General features: G+C 52.1%; 2 protein-coding genes across 3 annotated transcripts; both read right to left on the bottom strand.

The window, feature by feature from the left end:
- Nucleotides 1-1,896: 1,896 nt before the first annotated feature.
- On the bottom strand, nucleotides 1,897-6,547 carry Elmo3 (engulfment and cell motility 3). 2 transcript variants are annotated; one of them, XM_028854244.2, is made up of 20 exons: nucleotides 6,113-6,547; nucleotides 5,937-5,977; nucleotides 5,774-5,846; nucleotides 5,531-5,581; nucleotides 5,174-5,343; nucleotides 4,982-5,081; nucleotides 4,742-4,893; nucleotides 4,574-4,652; nucleotides 4,421-4,471; nucleotides 4,217-4,339; nucleotides 3,999-4,130; nucleotides 3,797-3,898; nucleotides 3,588-3,696; nucleotides 3,343-3,479; nucleotides 3,091-3,254; nucleotides 2,879-2,991; nucleotides 2,684-2,788; nucleotides 2,493-2,575; nucleotides 2,315-2,401; nucleotides 1,897-2,230 (listed from the first exon to the last, which is right to left on the bottom strand). In XM_028854244.2, exons 1-20 carry the CDS (start codon nucleotides 6,188-6,190, stop codon nucleotides 2,018-2,020), a joined length of 2,163 nt encoding a protein of 720 aa, XP_028710077.1. In that variant the 5' UTR covers nucleotides 6,191-6,547; the 3' UTR covers nucleotides 1,897-2,017. The 2 variants fall into 2 exon arrangements, with proteins under 2 accessions (XP_028710077.1, XP_037062103.1); XM_037206208.1 differs by lacking the exons at nucleotides 5,531-5,581; nucleotides 5,774-5,846; nucleotides 5,937-5,977; nucleotides 6,113-6,547 and having other exon boundaries at nucleotides 4,982-5,094; nucleotides 5,174-5,261.
- Nucleotides 6,548-6,588: 41 nt separating this feature from the next.
- E2f4 (E2F transcription factor 4) lies at nucleotides 6,589-14,731 on the bottom strand. The gene is made up of 10 exons (XM_028854252.2): nucleotides 14,567-14,731; nucleotides 14,050-14,159; nucleotides 13,761-13,922; nucleotides 13,414-13,457; nucleotides 12,517-12,578; nucleotides 12,007-12,304; nucleotides 10,873-11,091; nucleotides 7,768-7,815; nucleotides 7,526-7,570; nucleotides 6,589-7,434 (listed from the first exon to the last, which is right to left on the bottom strand). Exons 1-10 carry the CDS (start codon nucleotides 14,699-14,701, stop codon nucleotides 7,319-7,321), a joined length of 1,239 nt encoding a protein of 412 aa, XP_028710085.1. The 5' UTR covers nucleotides 14,702-14,731; the 3' UTR covers nucleotides 6,589-7,318.
- Between the last annotated feature and the right edge of the window lie 851 nt (nucleotides 14,732-15,582).

Here is a 15,582-nt window from a genome sequence, read left to right as displayed (position 1 = left end):
TGTTCTCCCAATCACCACACTCCATAGGGAGGCAAATAAGACAATAGACAGAATAGGCTGGTATGTAGGACATGTATGAACAGAGAATTAGCACCCGGGGCAAGGAACCTAGGGCAGCAATGAATTTAGAAGGTCAAGGAAGGCATGAAGGCAGTGAAAATGGCAGAAGAGGGCATATAGGTCAGATGGACAGACTGGAGCTGGTTCTGGTATGGAGGGGTATGTGTAGGCCCTGATGGGATACAGGGAGGATGCTGGCTTGACAACAGGAACCTTGAAGACCAAATGGAAGGACTGAAACATGTCTGTGCAACTTACTAGCTTAACTCAGTACTCAACTGTGGTAACCATGGTAATAGAACAGTAGTGAGATACTGGACAATATAGGATGTGTCTTAGTTACTGTTATGTTGCTGTGGTGAGATACTATGACCAAGACACTTATAAAGGGAGGAATTTAACTGGGGGCTTGCTTACAGTTGCAGGAGGTTAGTCCATGACCATCATGGTGGGGAACAGTAGCTAAGAGCTTGCATCCTGATCCATAGGCAGCAGTCAAAGAGAGAACTAGACTGTACCTGGTGTGGGTTTTTGAAGCCTCAAAAGCCCATTCCCAGTGCATACCTCCTCCAAGGGTACAGCTACCAATCCTTCCCAATCATTCCACTAACTGGGGCCAAGCATTCTGATATATGAGCCTATGGGGGTCATTTCTCATTCAAACCACCATACGGTATATGTACGAGTATGTAATCACATTAAATTTGCAGTGTTGAAGTGGCAGCTATTGAAATGATCAGAGGAACAAGACTAGAAGCCAGAAGTTAGGGGGCTATGCCAGGATGGTGGTAGCATAGACAAGTAATGAAGATACTGAGAATTGATTGTATTGGGACACTAACTGCAACTAGGACCCCTACCCTCCCGTTTCCACCTTAAACTCAAAAGTCTGTTCTAAGTGTAGTAGCAAGGCTCTGTGTCCAATCATGGACATTCTGTGTCCAATCATGGACACTCTGAAGATTGGAAGTGTAGTCAGGTTTTTTGTTTTTTGTTTTGCAGGGCCAAGTGTTTTGCTAGCACTTTCTCCAAAGGAAATGCCATTTAATCAATTTTAAGGCACAGCATTGATGACTAGCATGTTAAACACAGTATTCGAGGAGTAATGAATGGTATATAGAAATTACTCAGGATAGTGGTAGCTTTCAGCCTACCTTGTGGGGCCCCTGGATTGCTGAATTATTTGTCTTAGGGGCTTGGAGTTTGTGACTGTTGCCTCCAGCTGGACCCACCTTGTCTCAGCACTTCTGCCCCCACAGACTCTTGCTTGCCTGAGATCACCACCTTACACATGATCATGAGTTAGCTCGTAATTCTCTTGTGCAGATCTACCCCTTTGGAGCTGACAGCCTTCTCCACAGCTTTGCATCTCTCCCTCATGCCTCTCTCTCTCACCAAAGGTCTCTGCATCCCATGGAGGACAAGGGCCAGGGCCAAGCAAGGTTGGGAAATGAGGGCAGATTACCAGGAGCCTCTGAAGTGCGGCTTCCAGACAGACCCCTGTTGCTGAGGCCCAGGACTGTGTCCATTTGGGGCAATGTGTCCAGCCCTGCTACTTCTCTTGCAGTTGGCTGACATGCCAATCTCTTCTGTGGCTGCTACCTCAAATGACAGGTCAGCTCTCTCTTCATGTCCAAAACTGACGATGCTAAGGACTTATTTCAAGAAGGGCAATAGTCCCTACCTGTCTCCACCCAACACCAGCCTTCCAAAGGCAGTAGCTGTCCAAGTGTATGGTCTTACCTGGTGCCCTTACGTCATTTTCTACGTTTGAAGACATGTCCATGTTTATCAACAGGCTTAGCCCACAGGTTCAGAGCCGATTTGACACGTATCTATAAGCCAAGCCAACTTTATTTCTGCTAGAGGCTCTGCTGGTCAGGTTGTCTGTGCTTTCTTTTCATCTCTCTTTGTGGCTGCTACAGCAGCACCAGTTGTGGCCCATGGCCAACTTCAGTCAAGGCTCAGTGATGCTGAAGTCATAGCAGAAGTTAAAGTTGGTAGGGGGTGGGGGTACTGGGGGAGGCTGCTCGGGAATGGGCACATTCTCCAGTTCCAACAAGCGCAACTTGGTCTCCATAGTAAGCAGCTGTTCCAGGTCTAGCCGAGTCTGCTCACTGCCCATGGTGCTGCCCAGCAGGGCACTCAGCCCATCTGTCCACAGGTAGAACTAGGGATGGACAGGGCCCACTCTGAGTGTCTGCTTATCTGTTCCCCCTGCCCATCTGCCCAACAGCCCAGCCCAGAAACTTACATCCCGTTTGGAAGGGGCAATGAAGTTGAGGTATGCTTCTTCCTCCCCATGGTCATAGCTGATGGAGAAAGCCAACTCATAGAGGTCCTAGGAAAGTGGGAGCAAGAACACTGAGTAGGGAACAGGAACAGGCAGACAGGAATAGGAGGGGCGAAGCCTCTGGCCCTACCGCAGTCACCTTGTTCTGCTTCCCAGAACCCTTCTCCCGGACATGGGGGCAGTCCTTGCCCATTAGGAGTGCCCTGATGTCTGCCACAGGGACTGTAGAGAGAAGATTTGGCTGACCACTGTGGCCCAAGGCTGACCCAAGGTATGGGGCATCTGGGGATAGGGAGAACAGGTGTAGGGGCCCAGCCCTGCCCTCCTCACGCTGCTCAGGTAGACTCTCTAGGGTGGGTGGGTTGGCACCCTCTTCCACATCCCCGTACTGCAGCACTTTGTGGTTGGGGGATAAACAGCAGAACCACAGCTTGTCTGCCGAAAGGGGAAGAGAGCAGTGATGATGAGAGGGGCCCTAAACCCTAAGACCCCCCCCCCCACAACACCTAGTGCCCATTCAGAGACCCTGGCGTCTCCGGCTGCTGATCTTGCGGAAGAGCATCCCCTCACAGAGTCGGAGCAAACGCTGCTGGCGGATCAGGCCCATGAGCTCTGGCTTCAACTTCTCCCGCAACTCCCTGGATGGAGAGTGGGAGTCATTAAGCAGGGTTGACCCGGAGCATGGTCCACAGGGCACTGGGGAGGTGGGGACTGAGACCGGAACCCTACCAACTCACAGTATAGGAGGGGCCAGAGTGCCCTCCTGGTGCAGCCGCTCTGTCTGCCGCAGCCTCAGCACTTCCCCATAGGTGAGAGCATTCACTTTGGTTCGGAAGAGCTCCAGGGAGGTGGGCTTCAGAGCCAGCGTCCGGGCTAGCTGCTCCCGAACCACCTGCATTACCTAGGACCACCGAAACTCAGTGTAGGACCTGTGTTCAGGACCCCTTTCCAGAAATGGCCCCTGGCCTTGCTGCTTCCACCCCACCCACCTTGTCAAAATCCTCCCGTGTTGCCCGCATTTCCTTCCAGGTCTTATTCAGCAGCTGGATAGCCACACAGAAGAGCTCATGGAAACTATGGTCTTGGCTGAAGAACATGGGTGAGAAGTCCTGGGCTGTCTCGGAGCCTGGAGCGGGGGGGCAGGAGGGGCTCAGGGAGAAAGTGTCTACAGCCCCTGGCCCTCTCTGCCCTTCCGTCCCCTGCCCCCAAGTACACTGGATCTAGCTCAACTCACAAGGCTCCCCAACATGGAGCAGCTCACACAGCAACACTGTCAGCTGGATGCTGCTCTGGGCAAAGGGGCACTCATGCTTGTCCTCTCGGCTACTGTTCTCCAGCACGAACTAAGGCAGTGGGAATAGAGGATGGCAACAGGACTCCAGGGAGACCCTGAAGAAGTTGAGCTGCTGCTGCCATCCCCGCTTGCCCCAGTCTGTTACTAACCCGACTGTATGCACTGGGCGCATGCCTGGAGAAGTAGAGCATGTTGTCCAGGGCCAGCAGGCCTGGGGGCACACGCTCCAGGTCCTGGGCTGGATTGCTGTTCTAGAGAGGGGAGCACAGGCAGCTCAGGAAGGGCCACAGTCCTAGAGGAACTGTAGCCTGGGTGGAGGCTCGGGTGGGAACTAAGGTAGGGCCCACTCACAGAGAAGCCTAGCTTTCGGAACTCTCGGACACAAAGAGAACGGCGGCGGTCAGCACTCAGTCCTGTGCCCGAGGGCTCCCCCTCTGGTTCAAAGGCTGCCTGGCGCAGGGCCTGCAGCTGCTCCCGCTGCTCCTGAAGTCAGCGGGGAGGACCATGTCAAGATCATAGATTCAAAACAGAATTCCAGGTGACCCTCCAGCCTTTGTACCGCTGTGCACCTGGCTGTAGGGGTCAAGTGGTGTCCGCATCCTTGGCTCCAGCAACCCCAGTGTAAGAGCCTGCAGCACATACAAGTGGTGAGCCATCTCATCGCCCATGGGTGCTGCACTGTGGATGATATTCTGGAAAACAACCAGGCTTGAATCAGACTCCCTGGGAAAGGAGGACTGGGGAGCGGGTCTCCCTGGCCTGGTCCATCCTACCTTGTAGATGAACTGGCGAAGATTCCTCTGCCATAGGTAGTCAAGCATATGCTGCAGTAGGCGAGAAGGGGTTCAGATGATTTTGCTCTTAGCTGGAACACAGCACCCACCCACTGCTGTTCTTCATTCGGTCACCCCGGACGGAACACTCACCTTCCGTTCAGCAGGGCTGGCCCCCTGCAGCATGGCTGTCAGCAATGCCATAGCCTTGGTTTGCAGCTGCTGGTTCATTCTATGGCAAGAGGAGGAACAGGCTCAGTTGGACGTCAGGAGGCCAGTTCTGCACTTCCCCATTCACACTGTACCCTAGAGGCTGCTTACACCTGCAGGTGCACCAGCAGCCTGTCCAGCGGCACCTCACTCTTCACCAGCTGGCCCAGGGCGGGGCTGCTCAAAGTCACACTCTCCAGCAGCCTGAGAGCTAAGGGTTGCACAGAGGCATCCATCAGGTTCATGTTCACATAAGATACCACCTGCAAGGGGTAGAGGGCGTCATTACCATTCCACGAGGGAGGGCTAGATGCGGGCACTGCTCCACTGCCCCTGGAAGAGAACACACACCTTCCTGACAAAGGGGATGCTGAGTGTCTCCCAGGACACCACGCCGTGTTCCATGAGCTCCAAGAAAGCCCTTAGACCAAGGGCCAGCATCTCCCCTAGGCTACAGAGAACACCTGGGGATGAGGAGGATCAGACCACGATTCCCAAGCCCCGCTATGTCACCCAGCCCACCACAGACGGCCCTGTGCTCACTCATCCCCATTTTCAATGATGGCGCTTAGTCTCTGAAGCCCATCACGGCTGATGACCTCCTGGGCAAAGGTCATGTCTGAGGCCAGCGGGACCAGGTTTCTCAGGGCTTGGTAGCACCCTTCACGACTTGTGCTCTGCAACCCACCCAGCAGCTGCTGGGCCTCCAGGTCCTAGCAGGAGCAGTAAAGAGATGAAGTGGTTAGACTAGAATGTTACTGGAACTGCAAGTGTGATGGCCTGGGTGTCCACTAGGTGGAGCACTAAGTAGCTGGGGCCTCCAGACCCGAGGCAGAAGCCACTAGGCACGCAGCGAAGGGACCCAGCAGAGGGGGAGGAGAGGGCTGAAAGGGGCATTACTGGGGCAGTGCTGAGGCACAGGATGCTTCCATTCTTGATCTCCGTGCGGTTCTGGAGGAAAGAGCAGAAAGGAGCAAAGTTAAAGAGGGCTCTGGGGAATGGTCAACCGGATCATCTGTTGTGGGGGCGGGGAGGGGGGTCAGTAAAAGAACTCACATTCAGAGCAGGGAGAATAAACATATTGAATTAAAGCCAGGTGGGTTAGAGGGACCCTGTGCGGTGTGGGGCTGGGAGGGGGCTCACATTCTCTGTGATGTATCTCTTGTGCCCATCAGCAAACTTCAGGGCATAGCGCTCGGAGTCAGTCACGTTCCACCTGTGGGACAGGAAGCTCAGCGAGGGAAGTCCAGGGTCACCTCTCCCACCCGTCCCTGCCCTTCTCCCGCTTTTGCCCATTCCTACTTACACATCACACACCTCCTTCAGCACAGTGGCCAGGGGCTTTGCCTGCAAGTGGAGTTGTCACTCAAGGCGCTAGTAAGGAGTTGGGATGAGGGACTCCTAAGAGGGGTGGGTTGGGCTAGCCCGAGGGAAGAGGAACGATCCAGAAGTGGGAGGGGGAGTTCGGACAGTCCCGTTGACCTGGTCTAGCTGGATAAGCTGTGGGATGGCGTCAGACTTCTGAACGGCGATCTTCACCACGTTCCTTGGGGGCGCCATAGTCCTGCCGCTGTGGCCGTCGGCACTTTGCACAACTGTGCCACCTCCCGCCGAGGGTGTACCTCGTCTGGGGCTGGGTCCTCCTCTGTCTAAAGCCTGGCTCCAGTGGCCTGCACTCACAGTTCAGGTTACCACTCAATCTGGCTCCAAGGCCTTCCTAAAGGAGCTTGTTAGTTCCGGGTTAATCTCAGGGGTAGGAGGGTAGGACCCAGCCTGCCCTGACCCGTTCCGCCCCACTGAGAAGGCCTGGCCCCGCCCCAAGCCAAGGTGCAGCCGGTGAAGACTGGGAGGGCAGGCATCCTACACAGCGGCCACACCTCCCATTCCAGTAAGGTGACCCACCCAGTTGCAACAACCCAGCAGTCCCAGGGAAGGGCCCCAAAGAAACAGATCAGAGATAGCCTTAGGCATGTCTTTATTCACTTGGATGCTGTACAAATATTACAATTTCCTTTTGCTGAAAAAAGTATAAAAATAATCTTTATATAGGAATCCATTCGTTACTGTAAATCTTTCTAAATCTCTGCAAATGGCTCTAAATGAGGGTAAGTGAATAAACGGAAGTGAAGGGAGTGAGTATGGGGTATCAGGAGGGTGGGCCACTCTTCAGGGACCAGCCCACCCAGATTCCTAGCTAGACACATCAATTCCTTCTTATTAACCCTCTCCACCATGGCCATCCCCAAGTTCCAGGTCTCAGGGCATGGCAGAAAGGGGGCACATGAGAAGTCCAGAAGCTGCAGGGTGAGCAGGTGGGAAAGGAAGTTAGGGTGGTTAGCAACTACCCAGCTTCACCCCTTTCCCTCCTTAGGAGAAGAGTGGCTGGTAGGAGCAGGACAGCTGTGCCACTGGGTGGCAGCTGGGCCTGGCTGGGGAAGGCTTCAGAAGAGAAAAGGCAAACACTTTGGGCTCCACATAGAGAGGGCTAAGCTCTCTCCCCCGCTCTGCTAGCACAGTACAAGTGTCAGTGCAAGACAGGGTAGCATGGCCAGAACTGAGCAACTGGGGAAGGCTGAGTAAGCCAAGAGTCAGGGGCTCTCAAGCTGGGGGTGGGGGTTGGGGGCAATCCCTAGTTGGCTCCCAGCCCAAACAGTGTGGGTTGCAGCTGCACAGGACATGCCCCTGTGGTCAGAGGTTGAGAACAGGAACATCAAAGAGATCACAGACACCTTCACTCTCGTCCAGGTTGTAGATGTAATCGTGGTCTCCAGGGGGTGGAGAAAGTCGGAGGAGGGGGGCAAACACTGCAGAGAGCATTAGGCTGTCTTAGGCCAAAACCCCCAGCAGCCACCCACCCCCTTTTCAAAGCTCTCCCCATCTTCCTGGGCTACTTACCTTCTGAAGACATCAGTTCCTCCAGCAGCTCAGAGCTCATGCACTCTGGGAATGAACACAATTTACTCAGATTCTGACTCTCACCTCTCCACCCACCAAAGCCCATAAAAAAGACTCATGCACAGCCATTAGAAGCCTCACCCTTTTTCTGGGATACCCAGCACAACATGATCCTTAGAAGGGAACTAAAAAATTATGTTCCTTACTCCCTACATCCATTCCAAAGGAGGAACACAGCCTACCTCGTGTGGGGTCGAAGATTTCTGACAGCTCTTTGGGGAGATCCAGAACTGAAAGAGAAGAAAGCTAAGCTCAAAGGAGGTTTAGCTGGGTCCCACTATAGTCCACCTTTCAGGGCTCCACAGAGCTGAGGAAATGTTGGCCCTACCTGAGGTATAGGTGTCTTGTCTGCTGACCTAAATTCCTCAGTGCTGAGCCAAGGCTACCAAAGGCCCACAGCAGGTGACAAGTATAGCCATTCCAACTTAGAGACACTGCAAAACTCCAATCCCTTTCCGAGCTGGGAGTGCACACCTTCTCTGACAGAAGATGTCCCGTCCACCCCAGCCCTTCCTGGGCACCTACTCTGGCCTTTGGCTAGTGTGATGAACCTACTACAAACCTCTGATTAGGACACACGTGGGAAGCAGACCATGATGGGGTGTTACATGCAGGGCTCAGAAGTTCAGATTTAAGGCTGGAGAGATGGCTTAGTGTTAAGAGTGTTTCCTGCTCTTCAGAGGACCTGAGTTTGGAACCCACACCAGGCAGCTCACAACCACCTGTAATTTCAGTTCCATTCACATACACATTTTTGTTTTTTTGAGACAGGGTTTCTCTCTATAGTCCTGGCTGTCCTAGAACTTGCTTTGTAGACCAGGCTGTCCTCAAGCTCACAGAGATCCACCTGCCTCTACCTCCCGAGTGCTAGACTTAAAGGTGTGTGCCACCACTGCCCAGCATACAGTAATTTCTAAAAGTTCAGATTTTGGGAGGCCAGTGAGGTAACTCAGTAGGATGTCTTAAAGCCTGACATCCTAACTCCAATTCCTGGAGCCCACGTTACGGAGGATAAAAAGAACCAATTTCATGGAACAGTGCATATGCACAATTTCTCCATCCCCCAGGACTTTTTGTTTCTGGTGATTGAACACGTCTCCACACATGCTTAGCAGGCATTCTACCACTGAGCAGTATCCCTAGCCATATTTACAAACTGAGAAATTCCAGTCAGGATTGCATTGCAGAAAGGTCATTCCATTGGTAATACCAACCTACCAGGCAATAGTGGCATAACCGGTACAAGGGTAACCAAGATCCTTTTGCTTAGATTTGAGGACTGTAAATCTTGCCAAAGACCCATGGCTGAGGAGATCATAGACCCCAGGGGAGGAACTTACTTCTATTGCTTTGCTAAATAGGTATACCATCAAACCATCTCAATTTTTTATTTTTTTTTTCCCCCGGTTTTTCGAGACAGGGTTTCTCTGTGTAGCTTTGTGCCTTTCCTGGAACTTGCTTTGTAGACCAGGTAGGCCTTGAACTCACAGAGATCTGCCTGCCTCTGCCTTCTGAGTGCTGGGACTAATGGATCAGCCTTTTTTTTTTTTTTTTTTTTTTGGTGTTTTGAGACAGGGTTTCTCTGTGTAGCTTTGCACCTTTCCTAGAACTCACTTGGTAGCCCAGGCTGGCCTCGAACTCACAGAGATCTGCCTGCCCCTGCCTCCCGAGTGCTGGGACTAAAGGCGTGCCACCGCCCAGCCATAAATTTTACGTTTATATGTTGATCAGAGAAAATAGGCAGCAGTAGTCAATGCAGAAATTCATAGCTGATCAAAGTGCTGAGAATAAGTTGAGTGCTCAGCCTAAGGCTCAGGGAACAGTGCTGAAGAGGGTATGGAAAGAACGTATTAAGCCAAATATATATATATATATATAAATAAATAAAAATAAAAAAAAATTGTACAAGCCATAGGTTGGGGAAGAGTGTTGTGAAATGTTGTCTTTTGGGTATACTCATGAATTCACAAGCAGCTATGGTTACCTACAGAAGACCAAGCCAGCCAACTAGCTGGGATAGGGAAAGTCATTTTTCTTTGGATCTGTGCTTGCATGTAGTAAGGCGCACGCCTTTAATCCCAGCACTCAGGAGGCAGAGGCAGGCGGATCTCTGTGAGTTTGAGGCCAGCCTAGGCTACAGAGTGAGTTCCAGGAAAGGTGCCAAAGCTACACAGAGAAATCCTGTATGGAGAAACAAACAAACAAAAAAAGATGAAGATGGAAGAAAAGTACTAGGAGGGTGAAGGGGAGATCTGGGTTGTAAAGATCAAAATATATAGAGCTGGGTATGGTGGCACACACCTTTAATCCCAGCATTTAGGAGGCAGAGGCCAGCCTGGTCTACATAGCAAGTTCCAGGACAGCCATGGCTACATAGGCAACCTGTCTCAAAAAGACAACAATAAAAAAAAACACATTGTATACATGTATGAAATTACAAAAATAAAAAAGCTTTAAAGGAAAAGATGACTATAAATCTAGAATAATTAAGATGCTCAGAGTTATCTGGAGTGCTGAGAACGAAAGAGGGATGAGAAGAGATGCTTCACAGAATCTACTTGGCTGGTATAAGGTGGGCAGCAGAGGGATCAAGAACTGAGGTGACAGAGGTGCCTCCAGCCCGGTGACGAGGGCCAGTGATAGAGTCGAAAGTCAAACTGGGAGCAGGGTGGACAAGTTCAGTTGAAGACATGCAGCAATGAGGTGTCCACCAGGGAAACAGAAGATGGATGTCAGACAGAGATGTGGAGGCTGGGTGAAACACCTAGACTACGTAGAGGCTGAAGCCCATTATCCCTAGAGCTGAGGCTCTCCCCAGGTATGATATGGGAAGCACCAACATTTAAGCCAAGAGCTGAGAGTAAAGACAAACGAGGAAAGAACTTCAGTGGGGACCAAGAAAGTACCAGACCTATACCTAACTTCAGAAACCTGTTGGGCTAGGGGCTGCACCAAGAGCTACAGCGGGGAGGGGTGGTGTGTGTGTGTGTGTGTGTGTGTGTGTGTGTGTGTGTGTGTGTGTGAACATGGATTACTTTTTAAAGGCATCTAGACAAAGAAAGGAAACAAGAATGGTAAGGTAAGTACAAAGAGTAACAAGTGAGGCTCTGTGATGTTCCAAATGGTGGCAGATAGGGGGCAAAAGGCACCAGCACTGACCCTGAGACTAGACACCCTTGCCTGGCTGCAGAGAACAGGGCTAGCAGGAAAGCACTTTCCAGCTATGTGCTTGACAAAGCATTGGGCTGGCTTTCCCTGCTGGCCCCCACCACTCAGTAAGCACTCACCACCTGTGGGGTCTGCCTTGATGGGCTCAAAGGAGGTAGAAGGGTTGGGTCCAGATGAACTGCTGCTACTGCTGCTGCTGCTACTGCTACTGCTGCTGCTGCTGCTGCTGTCCAGGAGGGCAGAAGACTGCAGAGGCCGAGTGTCCAGTGCTGTCAGGCCCAGCGGGAGTGAGCTGAGCTCACCACCATCCTTGTTTTCAGTTCCAGGGCCACCACTCACTGCAACCACATCCCCAAACCCAATCACATGGAGTCAGGAAATGGATCCTAGAACTTGGCCAGGACAACCACATGCTGGTACCCAAGCCCAAGGAGAATTAGCCACCACCAGTTACCAAGGAGCAATCTAGAAAAGATCACTGAAGATGGAGCACAAGTCCTGGAGGAGGGAGACTCTGGGGTTGCCAGGATCCATTAAATACTGTCCAATTTGGATAAACTTCCCTACTAATGCTCCGTACAGTCAAAGCTTCCTTGTTAGAAAAGGCATATTCATGGCAAGTGAGATGGCCAATGAGTAAAGACACTTGTGGCCAAACCTGATGATCTGAGTTCGATCCCCAGAACCCATATTAAAGGAGAGAACGGAGCTGGAGAGATGGCTCAGAGGTTGAGAGCACTGGCTGAGGTCCTGAGTTCAGTTCCCAGCATGGTGGCTCACAACCATCTATAGTGAGATCTGGTGCCCTCTTCTGGCCTGCAGGCATACACGCAGGCAGAACACTATGTAATTATGTAATAAATAAAACTTTAAAAAAAAAAAAAAAAGGCCAGGTGGTAGATCTCTGTGAGTCCGAGGCCAGCCTGGTCTACAAAGCGAGTTCCAGGACAGGCTCCAAAACTACACAGAGAAACCCTGTCTCGAAAAACCAGAAAAAAAAGAGAGAGAGAACTAATCTCTTCAAGTTGCCATCTGACCTCTTCTGACCTCCACATGAATGTTGTGGCATGCCGCCCCCTTACAAATAAATAAAGGAAAAACATAATGTAAAAGGCCACATTCACTGCGACACCAAGGAAAGCTAGGCAGGGACCCAGCAGCCTTTGCCAATTCTTAGTACAGTACTCCCTAACACAGGCACCTTCGTGTGGGCTTCAGGAAACAACCCATCCCATCTTACCGGAGTGTCTCACCTGCAATCTCAGCTGTCTGGCCTGCCACCCCTGAGACTTCAGTGCTGCCAAGGACGGGAGCGGGGACAGTTAGCTGGGGACTGCATGGACGAGAGGTTTCTTGGGGTTGAGCTAAGGCAGGCTTGGGCAGAGGTGGAGGGGTAGAAACAGCAGGTGGACTCTGGAGCAGATCCTCAGGGGGAGGTACAGGCACAGCCACAGGGGGTGAACTCCATGCCTCCTTGTTCACGAGCAGCACCTCGATGGGGCCACTCATGCTCTTCAAGTGAATCTGGTACTTCTTCTGACCATTGAGACCCTGGAGGTGGGTGCAAAGTAGAATTGAGAGCAGGCAAGGCTCCCGCCTGACTTTGGATGAGAGCCAGACTGTCATCCCACTCCTCGGCTGCCAGTCCACCCAGATAACCCCAAACTCCAGGCCTCCCCCTACCTACCCCACCCAGAACTTATCAAGCTCCACAGCCAGTATCCGCCCTCGGTTGACACCGCCTTTCAGGGATGAGCACCTACCTCTGGGATGGGCACCTCTAGACTGGTGCCCGATGGGGCCCGGATGGCAAGGAGGGTGTCTCCTAGAATGACAGGGAGAATGCGTCAGGGCCTGTGAGCTCATTATGAGCTAGGACAGGAAGGGTCTGTTCACTGGAGCAGGACAAGAGACCAGTCTCTAAGAGACTGAATATTAAGCCTCTACCATACCAGAGTGCTAGGTAAAGCTAAAACTCTTTTCTCCCCAAAAACTTATGCTCAGTAACCAGAAAATCTAGTACAAACACACTTTTTTTCTTCCTTTTGAGTCTTTTTTGTTTGTTTTTTTCAAGACAGGGTTTCTTTGTGTAACAGCTCTGGCTGTCCTGGAACTTGCAGTGTATCCCAGGCTGACTTCAAACTCAGACATCTCCCTTCCCCTGCCTCCCAGTGCTAGGATTAAAGTATAATCACATTCTGGAGTGAGGTCACTGGCCACAGGTAGCACCTCACTCCTCAAATGACACTGATCCCTAGAAACAGATCTAAGTTTTCCCAAGACCAAGATACAAGATGGAATAGCATGAACAGTTCCTACATACACTAGCTACAGATTAGAAATGGACACCACTGATCCCACCCCACCCTGGGAATACAAGTGTGAAAGACTGTGCACAAACATACACAGTCTCCCTTTTCCTCTATCATATCTAAGAACCAAACCCAGGGACACACTGGGACCCTTGTACCCTCAGTACTGTTGGTCTCAACAGAGTTCCAGTGACTTTTATACTGAGACTCTGCCTGGTTTCTCTTTAAGCGGGCATCAGGAGCCCTTTTAGGAGATGGAACTCCTCCTTGAGCACTGAACCTGATGCTCAGGTCTCTGTAGCTTAGCTCAGTCCCACCTCCATCTCCCCCTCCCCAGGCTCTGCTCACCAGCAAAGCATCTGCAGATGTCTTCATGAGTCACGTAGGCCAAGGTGTGAGGGTTAAGGAGAACAGCTGATGCTTTTCTTATTGTGCCAGATGGCAGACCACAGAAGACCCAGTGTTTTAGCAGATGTCTGACACACAACAAGCCCTCAGAGGCTGTTCTGGAACCTGGGGTCCAAGTGGGTAAGGATCATGGGCTAAGATTGGAAGAGAAGGGAAGCCTCAAGTCTGAATCTGACCAGGGGCTGCAGGATCATTCTCCCAAGAGCGACAGGGCCCAAAGCTCCATAGAGCAAAACCAGCTGAGGACCCCTTGCCCACTCCCCAGAGCAGGGACGGCCAGAGGATATCATCTGTTCTGGACGTCCTCTGTGACATTCCGGATGCTCTGTTGCACCCACACCTTGTGCTGGTCAAGTTCTTGCTCTCGTTGCTGCAGCTCCTCGATCTCTGCCTTGAGTTCAATCAGCTTGTCGGCAATTTCCCGGGTATTGCAACCTGGCCCCACACCCCTGAACCGGAGGAATGAGAGACTGAGAGGGACTGCTGAGAACTCTGGGTCCCATACCTCTGCTCTCCCCTACAACCATCACCCCACACCCCACACTTCTGCCCTCTCTAACGTCCATCCCTACTCACTTCCACTGGATGCTGTTCTTGGATTTTTTCTCGATCAGACCAATACCTTCCAACACGTTGGTGATGTCGTAAATCCGCCGCTTCTGGCGCACAGCTAGAGTGTCGGCTGCCTGGTAAGTACAAGAGAATGGAGAATGCTAGTCCCACCCTTAAGTGAGTACCCCGATACCTTTAGTCTGGAATGGGGGTAGTCTTGCGTCCCTCCCCTGGAGTTCCTTCCAGTCATTCCAGCAGCGTGCTGGGAAACGTCCTGGCTTAGTTGAGTCCTGCTATTCTGATGCTCGTTTCCCTGGGCTGGCCACGGAGGGCCACGAGGGCCGGCACCTGCAGCCCCGACTCAGAGCTGACGCTCCATGGCCGGCGTGAATGAAAAGAGCCTCCCGCCTCTCCCGGGTGAGGAAGCACACGGATGGCGGCCGGCTGTTGGGGGACCTGGCGGGGCAGCCCCCGTGGTTCCCGCTACTGGTCCAGGCCTGGGCCAGCATCTCCCCTGTCGCCCCCTCCGCCCGGGCCGCACCAGCTTGAGGTCAAGCACGCCGTCCTTGGCTTCCTGCAGAAGCGACACGAACTTGGTGGTGAGAAGTCCCAGACTCTTCTCGTGCCTGCTTGGAGTACCCGGGGGCGGTGGCGCCTGTGGCCCGGCCTCCGCCATCGCGCCCGCCCGCCCGCCCGCCTCCCCTCAGCCAGGCCAGGCCAGGCCGGCGGCGGCGCCACTTCCGCTTCCGTTCATAGTCGCCGGGCCACCGGAGCTATCACCGCTGCTTCCGCTTCCGTCTCGCGCCCTCCCAGGGTATCTGGTGCAATTCCTGTCTGCAGATCTGAACGTAAAACTTCGGGGACCGTCAGCAAATGCACCATTAGCAAAGAAGACGAAAGCAACCCTAGGACAGCTAGTAGACTTGACAAATTGTATAAAAGGAAGTGGGGGTGGGGGAATGTCAGTGAGCAGTCCCGGCAGCAGAGAAGAGGGAACCACCCAAATCTTCCTTGCTAACTGGCCTCCAAACTACTAGCTGCCCGACCCACCATCCCCCCAATCTAGGGCAGGGAAGCTATACCACCTGATAAACTTAGCCTGTTAACTTACAACTGCTCCTGAAGCTTCCTTGCTGTTTTGAGATCGTCCTTGCCTTCTTGGCTTCTTGCCAGACTAGCAAGCACTAACTATATCTAGCTTGCCCACCTCTTCCATCTCCGAGACTCCTCTTTAGTTCCAGCATCGTTTTCCTCTGGCCTCCAGGCCACATACAGTTCACAGAGGCCAGAGTCTCATTTATAACCACTTCTCAGTCCATGCACACATATGTGTGGTTATAAGCAAAGCCTTTAAGGCAGTTCTTGACATATAGAAAGGACTGTGTGTTTGTAAGTCTCGTTATTTTTTTTAAAGGTTTTTATTTTATTTTTATTACTTGTATATGTGTAGGTTTGTGCACAGTGTGCAGGTGCTCAGGGAGGTTTAGAAGAGGGTGTCAGATCTCCAGAAGCTGGAGTTAACAGGCAATGTGAGCTGCCATATAGGTGCTGAGAACT

Source organism: Peromyscus leucopus, chromosome 5 (assembly GCF_004664715.2).
Source record: "Peromyscus leucopus breed LL Stock chromosome 5, UCI_PerLeu_2.1, whole genome shotgun sequence".
Taxonomy (NCBI): domain Eukaryota; kingdom Metazoa; phylum Chordata; class Mammalia; order Rodentia; family Cricetidae; genus Peromyscus; species Peromyscus leucopus.
Note: the sequence above shows the minus strand (reverse complement) of the source record. Positions and strands in the feature narration are given on the sequence as shown.

Bases quoted from the DNA above. Each gene is read 5' to 3' on its own strand.
- Elmo3 (XM_028854244.2), bottom strand. From the start codon at position 6,190: ATGGCGCCCCCAAGGAACGTGGTGAAGATCGCCGTTCAGAAGTCTGAC. The intron at 4,894-4,981 runs GTGTGTGTTCTC...TACCCCTTGCAG, and splicing joins GCATCCCCTTTGTCAGGAAG to GTGGTATCTTATGTGAACAT. The intron at 2,789-2,878 runs GTCTCTGAATGG...CCCTTTCGGCAG, and splicing joins CAGCAGCCGGAGACGCCAGG to ACAAGCTGTGGTTCTGCTGT.
- E2f4 (XM_028854252.2), bottom strand. From the start codon at position 14,701: ATGGCGGAGGCCGGGCCACAGGCGCCACCGCCCCCGGGTACTCCAAGC. The intron at 12,579-13,413 runs GTGAGCAGAGCC...CTGTCATTCTAG, and splicing joins CATCTGCAGATGCTTTGCTG to GAGACACCCTCCTTGCCATC. The intron at 11,092-12,006 runs GTGAGACACTCC...ATGTGGTTGCAG, and splicing joins CCAGACAGCTGAGATTGCAG to TGAGTGGTGGCCCTGGAACT.